General features: G+C 43.7%; 1 protein-coding gene across 3 annotated transcripts in view; it reads left to right on the top strand.

The window, feature by feature from the left end:
• Positions 1–21,048, top strand: part of SLIT3 (slit guidance ligand 3) — a 484,612-nt gene that overhangs the window by 426,045 nt on the left and 37,519 nt on the right. For all 3 annotated transcript variants that reach the window (XM_059859899.1, XM_059859900.1, XM_059859898.1), the window contains 3 exons: positions 987–1,084; positions 7,591–7,730; positions 20,732–20,825. In XM_059859899.1, coding sequence (XP_059715882.1) covers positions 987–1,084; positions 7,591–7,730; positions 20,732–20,825 — 332 coding nt within the window. The remainder of the gene's footprint in view (positions 1–986; positions 1,085–7,590; positions 7,731–20,731; positions 20,826–21,048) is intronic.

Raw genomic sequence — 21,048 nt, 5'->3', positions numbered from 1 at the left:
GCATTCTAGTGACAAATTAAGACAAAAAACCCCATCTACCTGGACTGAATTGTATCTCCCAAGATATTTTTCTCCTCTTGTCTGAAGTAATCTACCAGCATCCCAGTAGATGAACTGGCAGAGGTCCACTGCTGGCAGGATCTTCAGCAGAAGAGCACAGTGATCTCTTGAACTTCTTGTGATTGCTCAGATCCTTTGAGTATTGAGGCTTTTGGGTGGCTTTACTCCACCCTACTGTGTCAGTAACTGAAAAGCAAAACCAAGCTCTTCGATGTGTTTGCCAGTTTAACAAATAGCTTGTCCTTATCAGCAGAATGTAATGAGCAGAGAAATATGTTCATGCCTTGAAGAGGAAGTGAAAGTCAGTAGCAGTGGAAGGTGCTCAAGCTGGTGAGGTTCAGCCAGAACTGGGGTGTATTCTAGGGCAATCTTAAAGAATGGAACTGAGTCACTGATGAACTCTTGGTGTGTTCTGTGCAGAAATTCAAGCTCAGCTCTGAGCACACAGTGTCCCCCGTGGCTCTGACTCTGGTAACGAGCAGCCTGTGCTGCTGCAGGGTTTAACTGGTGAATGCAGTTGGTGAGTGCTGACTCCACGTGGGCCTGGGCTCACTGTGTGTGGCCTCCTGCTTACCTTTGGTCCTGAGTCATTCTTTTCATTGTAACTAGCATTGAAGTGTGTTGGAATGGTGGTGAAACCAGCTGTTTCCTTAAAACACTCCAGTGAAAGAGTTCATTACAGTCTTGAACCTGAAGGGATACTGAGGTACCCACCAGTCCCACTGGATAAAGCAGTTGCCCTGCCCAATTCTCTCTGAAGTCATGAATAAATCTGAACATCAATAGAGAACATTAGGGGATGTTGTGGATCTGAAGACCACAGACCTCTTGTAAGTGGTGCCACAGGTAGAGTGAAGGAGCAAGAGACACTGAGTCAGGTAACATGAGTCTCACTAACATTGTTTCTTTTGAATTTTCCCAAATAGGGTCGAGACTGCAGTGTGCCCATTAATTCCTGCATTCAGAATCCGTGTCAGAATGGAGGGACCTGCCACCTCACGGAGGCAAATAAGGATGGATTCAGGTAGTAGCACAAAGTTAATTTAAAATGAGATGATAAAATTTAATGTGTTTCTGCTTCGCATTAATGAACTGTAATGGCTACTTTATAGAAACTGCTGCATGTGGCATTTCCATTTGCCATACTAAACTATTGCTTTGGTTTCCTTGGTGTGGCATATCATTTCCTGTGAAACAGGCCTCCTTATTTCCTCATAATGCAATATACATTTAAGAGCTTTTGAGCAGTCTCTATGTTCTGTATTGTGTTATCTGTATCCTAATTTTCCTTGGGGCATTTCAGGCTCACATCTAAGCTGTTTTTGTATTTGTAAAGTGAGCATCTGTTGCTTGACAGCCAGATACAAAATGTTTTCATACTGAAGAATCTTGCAGACAAACAGGCTTTAAAGAAACAATTAAAAAGCATGGGGAGATTGCCACATCTTAAGCATTATGACTGCAAGAGAATAACCTCTGCAGCTGGATATTGTGGATTTCAGCTTGCCCATATTACAAAAATGTAGCATAGGTGGGGATGCTCTGAGAGAAGTCCAGAAATTTTAATGAGATAGCTGGGAGATCTGCACTGCTGCAGGCACTACTTTACAGCTAAGGAAATACAAGTTTGAGGCTTTGGTCACTCGTGGTCATTCAAGTTGATAGAAAGTTTCTTTTTAAAAAAGAGCTGCTAGAATTTTCATAGATTTGCTCCTCCATGTTTGTGCTGTTTCTTGCAAAAGAAGAAGCAGTAAACAGAAGAAATGCCCCAACACTTCTCTCTGTGCCCACCCTCACAAATTCTCTGCTTCCAGAAGCAGATGCAGCAGATCACAGGACACTGCTGATATTACAGTGGAAAAGCACAGGTTGATGGGGTGAAGAAACACTGCCAGGCTCTGTAATGAGCAGCAGCTGGAGGTTTCCAGCGTGGAGAACAGGAGCAGGCATGGCCCCGTCTCCATCAGGGGCAACTCAGGGCTCAGCTGGAGCACCTCTGGCAGCCCCTGAGCAGAGCAGAGGAGTCTCCTGAGTCAAGATGTGTCAGCAGGGTGATGGTGCTGGGAGAGGAGGGGGAGGCTCAGCAGGTCACAGCCCGTCCAGGTGGTCCTGCTGCTCAGCAGACTCCGTAGATTCTGGTGAAACCACTCCCCTGATCTGATCTGATCTGATCTGCCTCCTCTTGATTCAGATTTTAGCAGGATTGGATGCCCAGCAATTTTTGGAGTAAAAGTTCATGTTCAGTTTCTGCTTAATGGTCTGGTAGACTTCAGTTCACTTTCCTTTCTGGTCACTCATGTACATAGCTTTTTCCAGCTTGTGCCAGAGTAAAACTGCACTGCATTAGAATATCTGGAGTTTGTCACTCAGTACCCATTTTTCAAAAATATAGCTGGTACTAAAAATGCAGTAGTAAAACTTTTATAATATCCATAATACTAGAATGAGAGCCTTCCACATATATTTTGGATTAGGTTTTTCTTTAGCATTTTTGTTTTGTTCTGTGGTAGCAGATAAAGAGTTTTGAATGACCTGAATTGAGAGCTACTTCTGCATTTCTCTCATGAATTGAATGAATTTTACAATTTCAGAGGCTTTGCCTCAGTTCCAAATGAGCATTGTTTTTGAGATCCTTTATAAAACTGCAGGGGTGGTTTTGTTGCTGAACAACATTCGAGGCTTTAGAGGGAAGGATTCTGCTTTTTATAGTTCTTTATATAGTTTCAGTTGGTCTAATAAAAGACATATAAAACCATATCTCATCAAAACCCTGCTGCATGAAATTGAATGTTCAGCATATGCATTGCTCCATTTTCTCCTTGTTTTTAATTCAGTCAGTCCATACCCTCTGTGGCTCTGCAGGACTGTGGAGCTTTAGCATGGCTTAGGGAAATGTGGTGTAGAGATGGAACAAACCGTGACAAGGAAGATATAGAAACTTTTCAGGATTAAACTTGCCTGGTTGGGTTGGGGTTTTTTGGTGGGAAGTCTCTCCAGTGGATGGCAGCAGTCAGAGTTATGTGCATATAAACTGTGTTCACCAGGATGGGAAAACGCTGCCCTGCGTTATGTGCTGGGAGGAAGTGGATGTCAGAATCATTTTCATGAGAGGCCTCCTTGGATTTTTTTTGTTGTGTGGCCTGTAAAAGAAATTATATCTTCTGTATATTCACTTCCCTAGGGAAATATATTCATACACAAGCCCTGCTGCCAAACTTGTCAAATCTTTACTCTTGTAAAAAGGAAACTTAAGCCAAAGTTCTCTCCCTGTGAAATGCCAAGCTGTTTAACTCTCAAGTTTCTGTGGCCTTAGACAAGAAAATTACCATTTGAAATAATGCTAAGGTGGTGATGTTCCCCCCAAAGACAGGAAGCTCTTAGTTATGACTGAGATTCCAGCCCAACACCCCCGCTGTGCCTGGTGCCCATAAGGGCTGTCAGCAGCAGGGGCCTGAGGCACTCAGGTTTGCTGGAATGGCAGATCCTGGTGGGACAGCCAAGGGCAAAGGTTCAGCTGCAGTTACTCTGTCCTCTTTTACCCTTGCTCTTTTTCAATCCCGAGTCGTTTTCATATTCTCTTCCTTCAAGTAGGGGTGACCTCTGTGTTGAGGAGTAGGTAAGTGCCACGGTGTGGCTCAGAGGGGTGAAAACGTGAAGTTCTTCTGTGGTATTTTCTGAGGTCCTCGTTGTTGGAAGGAAAGATGAATTTGACTCCATGTTCGTAGAAGGCTAATTTATTATTATATTAAAATTATATTATATTATATTATAATTATATTATTATATCATATCATATTGTATCATATTATAAACTATCATATTATATTATATATGCTGTACTAAAACTATACTATAGAGTAGAGAATGGATACTTACAGAAGGCTAAAAGATAATAATGAAAAACTCGTGACTCCTTCCAGAGTCCTGACACAGCCTGACCATGATTGGCCATTAAGTTAAAACAATTCACATTAAACCAATCAAACAACCACCTGTTGGATAAACAATCTCCAAACCACATTCCAAAGCAGCAAAACACAGGAGAAGCAATTGAGATCATACTGTTTTCCTTTTTCTCTGAGGCTTCTCAGCTTCCCAGGAGCAAAATCCTGGGCAAGGGAATTTTTCAGAAAATAAGATGGTGACATTCTTCCTCCCTTTGAATTGCTGATTCTAATCTAATCTGTGCCTGCCTTGACAAAAGGTTTTCCAAAAAGTCTCTTATTAAGGCTGATGAAAGAGATGGCCAGTGAGACATGTCCTGGTGGTTCAGCACATGAGGAAGGGAGGCTTTGGCAGGAGCAGAGCTGTCACAGGCAGCAGCTGATCTCTGCTAACCTGCAGTGCTGGGACAAAAAGGCTCTGGGTTATTTTAACTTTTCTCCATATAAAACCCCCTCCGGTTCCCAGATCGCTTTTTTTAGCATTTTCCACAAACTGTAAGTGCCCTCATAAATGTAAAATCCTGGAACTGATTAACTGCCTAGTGTTAATTCTGCCTAGTTCAAGGAAAAACATTGCACTTCCAGACTTTCAGGCTACTCCATTGGGATCTAGACATAAAAGGCATCTTTACCATGTAATATTCCTGAAAAAATTTACTATATCTATTTAAAAGCTTTTTTTTTTGAAACTTGACACACTGTATGGATATCTGTTTTAATAAACAGATGCTAAATTGTTTCATTAGAATTTATTTTAAAAAATCTAGTACAGTAAACTTTAAAAACTGCCAGCTTGAAAAAAAACTTACTTGAAAAAATGCTTTGGGTCCAGAAGTTTACCCCAAAACATTGCCATTTGTGTTCCCTTGAAACTTCACGAGGATAATGGGATGTTATGTAATTCTTTATAGGAAAACACAGTGCCAATCCCTGATCAGGAGGAATAGGGAATTTGGACTTTTATTAAAACACAGTTGTTTCCTGCATGGCTCCATTGTTTCCAGCATCCACACGAAATGCTGTCTCACACTGCTTCACTACTGAGTCACTGCAAAGTTTTCATCATTGTCTCTGGAATTCATTTTCTCCCTCGGTCAGCTGGAACCCAAGTTTGATGACCTTCCAGTCACTCAGCAGACTTCATTTTTCTTCTAAGCTTTTTCTGGGATAGTACACACAAACAGTCCCAAACTGCAATTCTTTCAACATGTGGTTCAATCCAGGTCCCAAGTTGTATGTTTTATCTTTTCATTTCAGGCCTCATATCTGGGACATTTGAATGCAAATCAAAATAAAGAATTGTACGTAAGCAATAATGGAAAGACTCCCTATACTACACAAGGACCAGTAGCCAAATGTCATCAATTATTCTGACATTTCCCTGAGTATGGAATGTGTCCTAATACTGAGCAATTTATGGTAACAATCCCAAATGAATTGTTACTAATGGTATCTCCACTGTGAACCATTACTGTGATAGTGTTTAATAATGTCATTTTTAATTGCATACACCCAAGCTGTCCCAGTCGTTTTGTGGAAGGAAAATGGTGTTATGCTCACATAAAAAATCACCAGCACAAAGCCACTCTTGTTGCTTTTCTTTAAATGGAGACAAAAATTTCTGTTCCCAAGCTGAGACCTTGTCTTCCAAGTTGCAGCCTGGGGCATATTTGTATGACCAAGTAATAAGCCCCTGAAAATGGGGTTTTGTAATCAAAAATCAAGACACGATGAATGTATCACTGTATTTAATTAGATATCTTTAACCCCCTCCCTGACACTTGCATTGCCACAAACAATGGTGTGCCAGCTCTTCTTTCTGCCTCCTGTGATCCTCTGGCTCTGGGTCAGCAAGAGGACATGTTTTATTAGCAATAATGAGCTTGAGACAGGAAAAGAAAATATTCCTTATTGATTTATTGTGCTCTAAATTGGATTTATTGGAGCAGTTTGGTTTTGGTTATCCATGGTGAAGGTTTTCTAACCCTCATGACCTGTGGATGAAGATGACTGAATGTGACCAGTGTCCCTCTTCTGTACCCATCTGGGACCTCTTCCTGTTGTGGTGGCTCAAGACACATTCCCTTCCCGTTTTTTCTCCTCTTTATGACTCCTTTCTGAGATTGCACCTCATGAGGAATCCAGCCCAGCCCTCATGAGCCAACCTGGCACTCCTGAGGTGCATGCAGAGCTTTGTGCCATCCCTCCCTAGGGAGTCTCTGCACTCTGCTCAGGCTGTGGCACACAGCAGGAAGGGAAGGGAAAGTCCTGCAGCTTTCTTACCATGGATTCTGAAGAGCTCCTTTTTCCCCAGGGTTTTCCCCATCTCCTGCATAAAGAAGGATAAGCACCTCAGGTCCTCTTTGTCTGTCAGAGCTGGGAACAGCACCCTGCAGCGATGTCTGCCTTGGAAATCCTCCTGGTTTCCAAAAGCAGTGCATGGCAATTAGTGTGACTGCTGTAGTGCTTTCTGGTTTTCATCCTCATCAATCAGTAGTGCTTTTTATTTGTTCAGTTCCTTTTCTGCCACCAGAGCCTGCATAAGAAAGGAAATGAACAGCAGAGTGAATGTGTAGTTTGGACGGGGAATGCAAACAGCCCTTTCTGTGACTACTGAACAGCAATGCTGGCACTTCAAAACTGACATTGCAAATATCATTGCTGGCTTCTCAGAAACCCCTGATATCACTGGAGCACTTAACTCCTGGTTTTAGAGTCTCTTTTAGGAAACTCTGCCCTCCACCTCTTCATCACTTACAGATAGTTTAAAATATAAAGGTTCTGTTTGTAACCGTAGCTTCTAGATGTAGAGAGGAAATGGAGATTGAAAAAAAAAAAAATCAAGCCATTCTTCAGCCATTTAGTTTTCTATCTTCCCTCTAGGGACCATAGATCACATTCCTGTGAGATAAAATGTCCAGTGCAATTATTCCTCACTAGTGTCCACATGCTCACAGAACCATTACTAGCTGTGCCATGCTCTGTGTTTTAGCTGAATTATCTGGGCATCATCAGCTCTTCTCCAAGAGCTGAAACCTCACAGCACTTGCAAAAGCAATCATTCCCAAACATCTCTTGTTTGGACAAGTGACAAAGCAATCATGAGAAGAAAATGCTCATGTCTGTAAACTCAACTCAAGCTGGTGTTCTTTGAAGAGGCTGAGGTACCTGAGAGCTGCCGAGCTGTCCTGTGGCTGTGCACTCCTCAGCAGGCAGATGTCCACGTTCTCACAAAAACATGGACAGGGAGGCCAAGGATTTGAATATTGTGATGAATGTTTACTCTCCTGCCCTGGAGTTGCTTACTTCAGCCAAGGGCCAGAGTTCCCAGTGAAGAAGCAAAGGGAGCATGGTAGGGGCTGGCTCCTGAGGATGAGTTTTGTCTCCTGTAAATAATTACAGGAGCCCTGGAGCCATCAGACTGCATCTTTCACCAAACACTTGGGGTTAAATTGCTCTGTGCCTCACAGCAGCAGTGAATCTGGCTCCAACTGACTTTTCTATGTTTTAATTTCAGTTTTATACCTCAAACCTCCTGTCCTTTAGATCCATGCTAACATTTTTTTTTGTTTTTCTTCCTCCAAAGCTGCTCCTGTCTTCTTGGGTATGAGGGGGAGAGGTGTGAAATAAACCCAGATGACTGTGAAGATAATGACTGTGAGAATAACTCTACGTGTGTGGATGGGATCAACAACTATGTGTGTCTCTGCCCTCCTAATTACACAGGTAAGAAAGGGCCACAACCAGAGAACAGGAATCCATGAGGAGTGCCTGAAGGGAAGGGTCAGAACTAAATAATGTTTATTTAGTGCATGAGCAAATAAGTAACTGAAAATCCAGTCCCCTTCTAAGCAGAGATTCTAAATCTGAATCTCTTCCTGGAAAAAATGTTAATTTCACTAATATTGCAATGTATGTGCTCACAAACATGGCCACTTTTCTGAGTCAAAATACTGATGCCTCATTGTAAAATACATTTAAAAAACCCAGTATTTAAGGGATCAGAGAAGTGTCTACTTCAGTGTGCACATTCTCAGTACTGAGCCTGACACTCACCTGTCCTGAACCTTGGAAAACCTTGGCTTAGGGGGCATGGCTTTCACCTGAGGTCTCCGGGCTCTGCATGTGTTAAATACAGTGAGCCTGAGGATGTGCTGCTGAAATCCTGATCTCCATTTCACAGGGGGGTGAGCAAAGGCTCTGTAGGAGGCTGCAGGCTCAGGTTGTCTCCAGTGTGAGCCAGGTCAGGGAGCAGGGGCAGCTGTTGGGTCTGTGGTCACAGGGCTTGGTGATGGAGTCAGAAATGGGATCAGTGTCCCCAGTGCTGTCCTGCATTGCAGATAAATTCCCTCCTAAACCTCCTGTGAGAATGTCTGGGTTTGAAAAGCCAGGTGTCTGCTAAGGAAGGCAGGAGCCTCCCCTGAAATTGAAAATGTAAACCCCTCCCTCTGAATTGGTGTAATTTTGAAATTAAGGAGATCTCAGGCAAAGATATGGGAGCAGGAATAACAGTTCTTTATTAGGGAAGACAAATAAAATAAAATAAAATAAAATAAAATAAAATAAAATAAAATAAAATAAAATAAAATAAAATAAAATAAAATAAAATAAAATAAAATAAAATAAAATAAAATAAAATAAAATAAAATAAAATAAAATAAATAAAATAAACAGTGCAGTAATACAAACCAGCCCTGTCAGAGTCAGAGCATGCCCTGGCCCTCTGTGTGTCAGAGTGGTGGCACAGTCCCATCCCAGGGGGGCTCAGGGTGGTGGCACAGTCCCATCCCAGGGGGGCTCAGGGTGGTGGCACAGTCCCATCCCAGGGGGGCTCAGCCCTCCTGCAGTGCCAGCTGTGGTTCTGCTGGAGCAGGGATCCTGCACAAGTGGGGAGTTTTCCTCTGGAGCTCCAGGGCTGCTGGAGATGGGCCTGCTCTCCCTCTGGGAATGCAGGGCAGCAGAAAGCTGCTCCTCTGGGAATGCAGTGGACAAAGGCTGCTGGGCTGTTCCAAACCTCAGATTGTATCCAGGTAGGAATGCTTGGCTCCTCCCCCTGGGCAGAGCATCTCCCCATGGGATGATGGAATTTGATCAGCCCTGCAGGGACACTCAGTGGCCATGGACAGAAGTTAATTAATAATTAATGGCCCATGGACAGAAGAGATCTCCTGGAGGGAGGATTGTCTGTGGGAGAGGTAAAGAAACCTGCCCCAGTGAACAGGAGATAACTGCCCCACCCCTAACAGATAGGAACAGAATACAAACCCCCAGTTCCAACCTAAGACAGAGAGCAGAGACTCTCCTAAGTGGAATCTAAAAATGGTTTTGCTCAAGGCCTTCTGGAGCATTCCATGGACTCATTCACACAGCCCAGCCCTCCTGGCTCAGCATGGAGGTGAGGAAACACCTGCAGGAGTTCCTGCTCCAGCCTTTGAAATGGGGTTATTGCCTCCTGAGCATGGAGAAGCAATGAAGGGCTTCTTGTATGCTGGAATATATTACATGTCCAGGGATTTAATGAGGATCAAGCTTGAGTGGCTGAGTAAGGCAGGAGGAAAGCTTCTAGAATTTCCAAACTCTTAAAATACTTTTGTGGCTGATACAAAGGAGGCCCATGGTAAATCTTCAGCTGAGAAAAGCCTTATGACTCAAATGTACATTTATTGGGTCTCTAAAATGATATTTCTGCCAAAACCTAAAAAAATTCAGCTTAGCAGAGTAAAGAGTTTTGCCTGTAGGATGTTGAGCCCATTGTGCTTACTTGTGCACTATTTATGTCAGCTACTCTTGGGTGGTTTCTAGCAGAACTCAATGCAAGGAGGCAGTGTCTTTACATTTACAGCAGGAAATGGATTTGACCAGCCAAGAAAAGACATATCCAGTAAGGAACTGAATCCAGCATATATGCAAATGCACTTTCCTTTCCATAGGACTATTGTAGAATCTTTTTTTTTTTTTTCCAGACAATAAAGGTAGGAAAGAACTAGATTGGGATTTCTTCTCAAATGGCCATCTGGATAATGGCTAGGGAACTCGTGTGATACTTTAGAAAAATTTTTACTCAACTTCCAGTGGGTTTTGTTTTGTTGATTTTTGGCTTTTTTTTTTTTTTACCTGAATGTTTTCTGTGCTGTGCCTCTGCTGATTAGCAGCAGTTTGTCAAATACCAGAGTTCACTGTTGCCATGTGGGTAATATACAACCACACAAAATGTGCTATCATAGTGCAGGCAATAACCTTGGTTACAATTGAAAAAAAAAATTAATTATTGAAGAAAATAAGGAAATACTTCCAGAAAATACAATATGAATCATAGGTGAAAAAGGTTGCAAAATGATGGGTGTTGCTTAAATTAGAATACGAAGGGTTACAGTAGTTCATGTTGCTTCAAATAAGAAGAGTTTGGTGAACTGTGATAGCAAAATTGCCATAACCTGCTTTACCTCCATTGTGGAGGGGGATATTTCATCAAACCTGCTCAGTCACTGGCAGGACTGACTGCAGTGCAGCTGGCTGGGCTGAAATGTCCCTCAGAGCTACCCCTGGCCTCAGAGCAGGACAGGGAGCAGCATAAAATGGCTGGAAGAATTGAAGGCATCAGCCAAACAAAAGTACACACCAGCCAAGCAAAGCTGAGCAATGGTTTTGAGGGTCCTTATGAGCTGAATCCAGACAAGAAATGGGGCATCTTGTGAAGTTGCTCAGCTGTCTGAACAAAAGTGGAGGCAATGCCATGGAAGCACAGAGGGAAGTCATGACAGCACACCTTGGAATGGTTTGTGTGTCTGACCTGGAAAGAGAGGGAGCTACTGGCCAAAGACTGGCTGAAGTCTCCTGTGACACCCAGGGCATCTCTAGGTATATTCTCTTTAGATGAACCTCTTTGTACTGAAGGAATATCTGGCACTGCTATGGCAGGATCCATTAAAAACAGCAAAGAAAAGGTAGGTGCAGGTGAGTTCAGCATTGCACAGAGTGTAAAGGCCAAGAGTTCAGAGAGGAACCAGCTCACTCCAGGGGTCAGGAGTGCTTATTCCTGTGCTCAGCACTGAGTTTTGAGGTGCCTGCCTCTCCCTGGTGCTGACTGTGCTAAATGTTGTGTTACCAAACTCTGCGTGCTCCAGCTTTGCCAAATGTATGGATTTGATCTCTTTCTTTGAGCAAAGAAAGGCAGGGGTGTACAGTCCAGGAAGTTTTCCTGTGAATTAGTCTGGGGGACAGTGACCTCTCAGTGGGCACAAACATCCACAGCCAGGCTGTATCTAGCAGGACAGAAAATGTAGGTGATATCTCTCTATGTTGTACCCAAATATTGTCCTAGTTCTGTTCTTCACAGGTAGTAGACAGACAGAATAAACTCTTTTTTTTCCTTTTTGTTCCTCGCCAATGCTTATATGGAAAATAGTAATTGCCTTGAAAGGTTGACTGGCTGGGTTTTGTGGCTGAACAAATCCAGACCATCCATTTTTATCAGTGTAGTTATGCAAGAGTTGTGGGTTCTGTGTGCAAGTGGGATTTCTCAGCAGTGTTAACCCCCACGTTCAGTCAGGAGTGGTCTGTGTGGCACTGGAGCTGTTCCTGCACTGACAGCCTGGGATGTTTGCAGTGACCTGAGCTTAGAGGTGCCCAGCTCAGTTATTCAGATTCCTGCTTTTCCCCCATGCCAAGCAGGGAGCCTGAATCCCTCATCACCCCTGTGCTCTTGGATACCACAGTGCTGGTAACAGTGCAGTGATATTTCAGTAAACTCTGCATTTATAGAACAAATATATGCTGTAGCACAAAAAACCAGTCTGGATGCAGGGAAGAAGATCCAAGAGTGTGTCTGTGTTGTTCTGTGAGAAATAGTTAGGGTCCCCCTTGGCTTAGTTGAGTAATGGTTAAATCATGATAGTAAATCTTATGTTCCTAAATTAAATACAAATTAAAAATGAATGTGTTGAAAATTTTGACTATTGACAGAGTCACAGTATCCAGGCTTTGGTTTTTTCCATACCTTAGTGTGTTCCTGCTCTATCTGCTGTCTGCCTGGTTTTACTTGTTATAGCCTTTTTAGGGAACAATATCCCAAATTATGATGCATGAATTTTGCTTTCATTGGTTGGAAAAATGAAGGCCAAAAATCTTTCTTCAATTAATAAGATTTTGCAGTGTTTTCTTTTAAAATTCTTTGACAGTCTTTCCCCCGACTCAGAGTAGATGAAAAATGGCCAATTTGTTAAGTGACTGCTGAGGAAGGAATTTCCCACACTCCAGCCCCATTTCACTTTCATTTAAAAAAAGAAAAAAAACCACACCAAAAAGCAGCCCACGCTCACACAATAACCTCCTTCCTAGTTCTTTTCCATCTATTAACTTTAAAACAATGTGGAATTACACATGGATTCCATGAAGTAGTAAATGCAAGTTAAAAAAAGCTGAGAGGAGGCAGACAGCTGAATGCCCTAAAAAAGCTTCAAACCTGTACTCACCATCATCATGTTTCCCCACCATTCTTAAAATCAATATTTTCAATATTTTCTGCCTATATTTAAAGAACCAAACCAATACTCATGCTGTGTAGCAGATCCTGATGGCTTTAAATGTCTTATTTTTCCTCTGCCCCACTGGTTATTTAAATCCTGAAGCTGAATTATAAACATGTAATTCTCCAGGACAATCATGTACCCAAATCCAGCCAGCTCTGAGGAGCCTGGGGCTGGTCTACAACCTGCTGGGACTTTTGGTGGTTTACAGCTCCTCCTTGCAGTTTTGTAGGCTCTCCTTCCCTTCAAAAAGAAACACCCACAGGGACATCAAAAGAGAAGGATGTTCATTAGGTCAGTCACCCTGGTTCTTGCCCTTGTTGTGTTTCCCTAATCTCTGCCTTTTTGGCTCTAGCATGGTCTGTCCCCAGCCATGGATGCAAACATTGTGTTTTCCCTTCAGCTTTGTGGTGTAGGAATGTAGGGCAAAATTCAGAGTTTTCCCTTCCTTTTTCCTGTTCACTTCTGTTACAGCTCTCCTTCAGCCCATCACTGCTTTGCCCACAGTCCTAGGCTCAAACACAGAATCTCACCCCTCCACAGAGATCTGTCCTCAGCCTCTCTGCCCTCTGTCCTCCACATGAAGAGGGGTCCAGACATGCACAGAGGAACAAATGGGCTGCACCAAACATGCCCTGGGTGCTTCCAATGCTTTGGTGCTTTGCCTGCTGGTTTATTTGGTTTTGTTGTTTGCTGTGACTTTTCCTCCTCCTGTCTGATTTTAGCAGAACCAGAAATATGTAGCACTTACACACAAAAAAACCCCAAAAAACCCCAAAAAAAACCCACCAGGAAATACATTCCTATTTGCCAAAGATCCTAAAAAGCCTCAACAATGCCTTCACCTCTTTGTTCTTAAACTGAAAAAAAATAATTAGTGGCTTCCACTACTGAAAATAGGTCTTTACTAAAATACCCAGTAACCCATGGCAGAGAGAGGGCAGGAGCAAATGTTTTAAAATAGTTTGCTTCCCTGGGAAAAAGCTGCAAGCAGTTTGTATCACTGAAAAAAAAAAAAAAGTCTCTCTCAAAATAAATAGTAATAAAATAAAGCTAGGAACTATTTCTGGTTTGATGTGTTTGGAAGAGAAGGCTAAGATCTGCTTTACCTTAGGGGACCTGTGGTGTCCTGTGGTAGATGGTATCTGAGAGCTGTGGAGCTGTGCAGCTCTTCCAGAGCCCAGTTCCCTGTCAGTGATTAGGGGCCCTTCTCCTGGAGTGTCCCCCTGGGGTGGCTCTGTCTGGCCAAAGCCCAGCACCAGTGCAGCCAGGCAGCTCCAGGGAGCAGCACCAGTGCAGCCAGGCAGCTCCAGGGAGCAGCACCAGTGCAGCCAGACAGCTGCAGAGAGCAGCACCAGACAGCTGCAGAGAGCAGCACCAGTGCAGCCAGACAGCTGCAGAGAGCAGCACCAGTGCAGCCAGAGAGCTGCAGGGAGAGCTGCACCAGTGCAGCCAGGCAGCTCCAGGGAGAGCAGCACCAGTGCAGCCAGACAGCTGCAGAGAGCAGCACCAGTGCAGCCAGAGAGCTGCAGGGAGAGCTGCACCAGTGCAGCCAGGCAGCTGCAGAGAGCAGCACCAGTGCAGCCAGGCAGCTCCAGAGAGCAGCACCAGTGCAGCCAGGCAGCTCCAGAGAGCAGCACCAGTGCAGCCAGAGAGCTGCAGGGAGAGCTGCACCAGTGCAGCCAGAGAGCTGCAGCTGTGTGGGGCTTGTGGCTGTCCCTCTGTCCTGGAGCCCTCCCACGGCTGGCTGCTGTGACACCTGTGTGGCACCCATGTGGCTCTGTCCCCGAGCCACCCCTGGGCAGGCTGAGGGGGATCATGGCCCTGTAGCTGCTTTTCCCCCCCAGATTTTCACTGCAGGAGCAGGGAGGTTTGAGGTGGTGTGGTTCAGCCTTGTGGTTCCACTGCTTAATAAATGCTGAAGGCTTCAACAAGTACTTAGCTATCAACTCCTTTTAAATTTTGGAATTTCAGCCATAATTTCCTCAAGACAGAGAAAACTGTGGTCAGAGTTTAGTGTTTTCTTCCTTTTTATTTGAAGGAGTTCTGCCTTACATGGAAGTTTCTCAGTTTTAGTTTCTTGGCAGATGTGAAGTGTACTTGTTTTCTGCATGAAACACAAAAAGGCACCCACATTTCCCAGTTGTGTAACTGGGAATGAGAAGTGCTGGAAGACCTGGAAGGTTTGGGCTTTGTTCAAGAGCCTAAGCCCATTTCCAGCCCTGTTTTATGGAGAGAGAACCACATGTCATTGCTATCAGATTGGACTCTTATCTGACCCTCTGGGAGGAAATAGCACAGCAGCTGGCAGTGCTGCAGCCTGTCTTCAGCCTCAGTGTGGGTGTCCTGCTGTGCTGGAGGGCCCAGCTCCAGCATCTCTGGTCACACTCCCCTCTCTCAGATGTAGAGTGTCATGTCTGTGCACTAAGACAGACCAGAGAATTCCCCCTTGACAGCAGGACACAGCATGTCTGCAAGAAAGAGAAATGTCAGCTACTGCTGTCCTCTAGGATGAGCAGAGGGAATTCATCCTCAAACGGGATCTGAGAGTCATTAAATCCAGTCTGTCAAGAAACACAGTGGGGAACAAGGAGATCAGTCAGCTCCTGGAGAACTGTGTGCTGTGCAAGGCACCCAGGCTGGAGCAGTTCTTGGAGCTGCAGCCTGAGGGAAGGAGCCACCTTGGAGGAGTCCATGAAGGACTGGGCACACTCCTACAGTATCCCATGGGAGTTCTGGAGCAGGGAGCAGAGTCAGGAGGAAGGAGTGCTGGAGACAAAGCATTTTTAACAGGCTCCAGCCCCCATTCCCTGCTCAGACCAGCAGGAATCCACAGGGTTCTCTCTGCCAGCCCAGGAGGGACATCTCAGGTAATGTGTGGCATCTCAGGTGTCACTTGCTGCACTAGATTGTGTGGATAGCTGAACTGATCCTCAAATGATTCCATCCATATGAGTAAACACAGCCCAAAAATGTAGGGTGTCCAGCAGAATGATGATCTTTCCCAGACACTGTGGCTCTGAGGAACAGTGCTTTAGGCAGGTCACCACCTTGAAGGGGCACTGGAAATTGTCTGGTTCAGTTAATGTTTCACACACTGTGTTGTGTGGCATTTGGCATGCTGAATATGGTTTTTCATACTTCAGCAGTGCATAGAACACATTCCTTCTCTGAGATTCTGAAACAGTGAAAGGATCATTATTTCCCTGCCCAGATCTGGTTTTACCCATGCTCCCTTTGTTGAACCTTAAGCTTAGGGAGAATTGCTCCTTGAATCTGAAAAAAAAGCCACTGTGGGAATCCCAGCATGGAACTGAACTTCAAGGTTCACACTTAGGAGGTCAAAACCTGGTAAGTGAAAACTTGGGAGTTTTTAACAAATAAGACAGGACAAAAAGCATAAAGTAACTCTTTGCCTGCTGAGTATTGTGGGCAGTGTTTGTCAAGCAAGAGCAAACTTCAGTGATCCTGCAGAATTTACTCTGCTACAGTGCATTTCAGGGGATTTCTTTTATGTTTTTGTATCTAACATAATAGCATTTGCTGCCAATGGATTTTCACAGGGTTTCTCATTTATTCATTGCAAGTTGAAATAGTTTGGAAGTAAAAATTTTTTTTTATTATTTTCTTAGATGAGCCTCAAATCATTTTTATCAAACATCAACAACATTCCTTACTGAATTACTTCCTTGGAGGAACACCCTGTCTGTTCCACCCAACCATTTTTAGGTTCAGTGTTCTGAAACTTCCAACTGGCACTGACTTCTTTGTAATGACTGAACAGAGAGGAGGGGAAAACAAAACAACAGCAAACGTGTCTTCCAATACAATTTATTAGATATAAAGTGAGTAATCTCCTATGAGAAAAAGAGCACAGTGTTTTTTATTAGCAGCAAGGAGACGAGTTCCACTCAGGCTTACCTGGCAGAGTTCAGAATGTTGCACCATGCTATTTCAGCACTCACCCTGTGCAGCCTGGAAAAGTTTCCATGCTGTGGATGCAGGCCAGGCTTTCCCCATCCTTCCTTCACCATAAGCACGTTCCTTTCTCAAGTAATATTGTGAAAGTCTCAGCAGCATATTTACTGCCAGTCCTGCAGGCCCTACTAAAGCTTCCTTGCATTAAGGAGGGATATTTTCTGTGTTGTTTTGTCAGTATATTACAACAAAGTATCACCCAACTGACACACGGAACAAAAGAAAAATCGCTGAACTCATTGGTTGCAAATTGCTGCTCTACATTGTCTTTTCAGAACTGCAGTTTCACTTAAAGATAAAAAAGTAAAATACTTTTACTCCATCCAGGTTCTCTTTTACTGATTAGGGAGGAATAGTGGAGCTTGGATCCTGCTTTTAAAAGTCTAATGGGGCATGAAATAAATAGCTCTCATGACAGCACAGAACGGAAAGAAGATAGATGATTATTAAACTGTGTGTAAAAGTCATCTTTATTGCCCTATTGTTGTTTTGGCTTCTCTCTGAGACGTGGGGAAGGCTCAGAAAAGCCTGAGTGTGTTTCTTGGCAGCTCTTCATAAGCAATGAGCCCTGTGGAAAGCCCCATGAAATTCATGATTCTGTTGAAAAATAAGGCCAGGAAAATGTTGCAAGAGGAAAAAAAAAAAAAAAAAAAAGAAAAAAAAATTGTTTCTTTAAGACAGTGTCAGTGAAGGTCACAAGGGAGGTGGTTTTGAAGGAGAAGAATTCCTATTGTTCAGGGATTTTTTTCTCTCTCTCTCTCTTTTTTTTTTTTAATGAGGCATCAGCAAAGGGAGATCCACCTGTTAAAGTTCCACCTGTCACTATAACTTGGTTCTAATATGAAAACTGCAATATTTTGTGGTATATCAGACTGCTCTCTATCTGCTTGCGTGTTATCTATTCTCTTCAGCTTTGATTCAAGAGAATAAGTGTGCCTTGATGGAACAAAAGCATTATTTGGGATTAAAAGAGTTGTTTAACTGACTATAAAATAAATGTAGCTGTGGTTTTCCTCTCTGTTTTATAGAAGCACTTCAGAAACCCCTGTGCAACCAAACTGGAGATGTGATTTGAGAACATGTAGGAGAGAGGAAAATGGGGAGGCTGGATATTTTCCTACACTTGAGAAAGCGTTACACTGAAGTTTTCTCTTGTTTTAGCATGATCAGATATCCTCCACAAAGAGAAGCAGTGCTGCTTGGAGTTGGCCTAAGATGAATGTCCAGTCTGTTTTTAGGTTCACATAACTATCCAGTGAGAAATTTGGACCAGACCTTTAATTGCTGCACAGAGAAGCAGCCCTGTGTCACTCCAGAAAAAAAAAAAAGAGGATCACATTTTTCCTCTGATACTGACATTAAAGCCACCAATGAAAGTTGAGCTCTCAGGTCTGAGGGCAGATTTTTTGGCCCAGATAATTTTCTGAGTGAATAAAATATGAGAAGGACGTTGTGTAGCTGGTGCCTTGGGTTTTGCTTTTCAAAAAGTGTTTTATTTCCCTGGCATGCTTTCTGCAGCATCTACTGAACATTGGTGGAGCCTGAAATAATGACCAAGAGGTATTTTCTTCCTGGGATGAGGCTGCTCTGGTTGCAAGGCGTTCCCAAGTGAGCTCCCTAATGAGTGATAGATGGGAAAAATAACAGGAAGGATCCTTAAATGTTCCAAGTTTTGCATGAAAAATATCATTTTTTTGGATGCTTTGTTTGGTACCTAGCCTAGAATTCTCCTACATTTTGATAGTGGTGTCTTCAGAATGACACAGTGAGTCATAATATTTGACATTTGGGGAGATTTTTACTGGATCTCTTAAGCACTTGTCAAGACTGTTCAGAAGAATACTTTAAGAAGAATTATGATTTCCTTTGAGAGTTTTGATACTGTTCATATTTCTTTTAAAGCCTGTTTCCTTTGCTTCAAAAGAAAACAAAAGAAAAAAATAGAAACTTCAAAAGTATGTATTGACCATTTTTAGTGCAAGGACAGTTGAAGGCATCTATCCACAATATTTTCAGTTATTAGATGGTCTTCCAAAATTATTTCCAGCTTTAGCTCATTTGAGCTTTTTTAATGTCACCAGCCAGTTCATTTTTTTGATGTTTATTTTCACATAAGATCCATAGCCCACGAGGGACGTGGGGAATATCAGGATGACAAACTGGCAGCTCTCCAAGCTTTGTTGCAAGGTCTGACCTGCTCATGTTCAGGTCTGAGGGAGTGCCTTCGTTAGTTTTTGGGTGTTTGGTGGCCTGTGGACTTGGGGGTGGCAGGAAACAGACCTGTCCCAGTTCTGCCCCCTCAGAATGTGTCAGCAGCTGTCCCCAGTTCACAGCTGTAGGAACTGAACATCTCTCATTGCTTTTGAGGAGCAGCAAAGTGCAGTGGCCAGCCCCAAGCCCAGATCTGTTCCCTGGTTCCCATGGATCTGCAGTGTTCAGTTTCTTTGGCACATCCCCTTTCCTCAGCTGGATACTTTCATTACATTTGCACAGGGTTTGTCCAGGGCTGTGAAAAGACTGGGTAGCCTTTAACAGTGGTGGCTTCCTGGGATCCCTTGGCTCCAGGTGGAACTGCCTGTGCTGTAGCTGCTGCTGTGCACAACAACCTGCAGAGGCCATGCCAGACTCCCCTGGCAGTGCCCAGCACCAAGCCAGGAGGGTGTGTATGGCCCACCACGATGGGGTTTGGGCTGGCAGTGCCCCCTCCTGCTCTCATTTACACTTGACAGCTCTCAAAAGCAGATCTAGGACACATTCCGTGTTTGAAACACACAAAAACAATTGAGTAACTTTGGCAAACACATATTATACTTCCATTCTAAGAGGAGGAGTCACATCAAGAGCTGTGTATCTTGTACTGTGCATCTTGTGTCTGGCACGTGGGAGGAATAACCTGACAGGGCAGTAGCACCTGGGGGAGTTAGCAAACCACACCTATCAGCACCAGAGTCACCCTCAAAACTGTGCTCTCAGCCAGCTCACAGAACTGATAAAAGATGGATGGCTCTGATTTGCATTTTCCATCTGAATTTTGATCTTTGTGGTTTGCTTGGCTTGTGTTTTCAAGTGTTTCTCTGTAACCACTAGAGTGTAGAGAAATGTAAGGATTTTTGAAAATGGCATTTCTCCCAGGACAGGTGGAGCTGCAGCTCCATGAAAACCTTCCAGAACAATGCCTGCCCACCACACTGCCCTTTTTCCCCACCATTCCCATGGCCTGTTGCTATTGTGGTGGTGTGTACCACGTACAGGCACAGAAAATGTGTGTAACCTTGAAACCCTGCAGATGTGCTCCTCTGGTGGAGCTGCACAGGGGGCTTTGGGACTGTAGCTTTTGGGGGATTCCATGTTGAGATTACCTGACCTTTGCTTTGCCTGCAAGGCTTTGGGAGGTGTGGGATAGGTTTTTGTGTGATTCTAGGGAAGGCAAAGATCTCTGTGGTCTTTGGCTGGATCTCAAATCCTGGGGTGCTGAAGTGTGACCTAATAATTTAGAACTCAGAGAAGGATTGTATTTAAATAAACTATCCTGGCTTCAATGTTCTATGGCTATTAATTATTAAAACTTATACAAATCCAGGGAGGTTCATGGCATGTTATACACCATACCTAGAAACAGCTGAGCTGGGCTTACATGAGGTGGGTTTTTTTTTCTGAAAAGACATCATCTCCTGTGAGCACAATAGAGCTAGTACTTCTCTTATAAATAGTGAATGTTTTATAATTGCATGCAGTCCTAAAGCTGGTTCCTATTATGGAGAGTCACAGAGGTTTTGGGGGGAGGGTTTGTGGGTTGTTGTTCTTTCCCAGAATGATGTCCAATCAGCTTCTTTGGCAGTGTATTAACCACGGCTGAAATATGTGCCCGTGTGAAAATGTTAGGGTCTAATGAGCAACTTCACTTTCGTGTCACTTTCTTGCTTTGAAATAAGAGGTTCTGGGTCAGGAGCTGCCCACTTGATCCCTTGTCTGTCTCCAAGTGGAGTTCATACGTCAGTGCTTTTTATACCAGGCTTTCAAATCCCTGTGACAGAAACAGTGTGGTCACTGCAGGTCAAAGGAGCTGACTTAATGAAGTCTCACGTGCCCTCCACAAGCAATTTTGTCACTTCCTGCTGAACTACTGAGCTGTCTCCACTTAGGAGATTGGCCATCCCTGGACATCATGGGCGTTCAGGATTGTTCAAGCTGTGTCACAGCTTTTTTGCTTTTCCCTTGTCTCAGGTGAACTGTGTGATGAGGTGATTGACCACTGTGTTCCTGATCTAAATCCCTGCCAGCATGAGTCCAAGTGTGTTCCCCTGGACAAAGGAACCAGGTAAGAGTGTGTGTGTGTGTGTGTGTGTGTGTGTGTGTGTGTGTGTTGGTCTCTGCACAGAGGGCACATTCATCTTGACTGGAGTTGTACTGGCAATGGTTGGAGAGCAAAAATCACCAAAATCAACACAAATAATGCAAGGCTATATACATTTCAGTTGTCTGTGCCACATTTTAACTGTAATGCATCCATACATACTTTTCTAGCTTTCTGTGGTTCACTG

The sequence above is a fragment of the Haemorhous mexicanus genome, chromosome 15 (genome assembly GCF_027477595.1).
Source record: "Haemorhous mexicanus isolate bHaeMex1 chromosome 15, bHaeMex1.pri, whole genome shotgun sequence".
Classification (NCBI taxonomy): Eukaryota; Metazoa; Chordata; class Aves; order Passeriformes; family Fringillidae; genus Haemorhous; species Haemorhous mexicanus.
The sequence above is the reverse complement of the archived record's forward strand: the minus strand, read 5'-3'. Positions and strand labels throughout refer to the sequence as shown.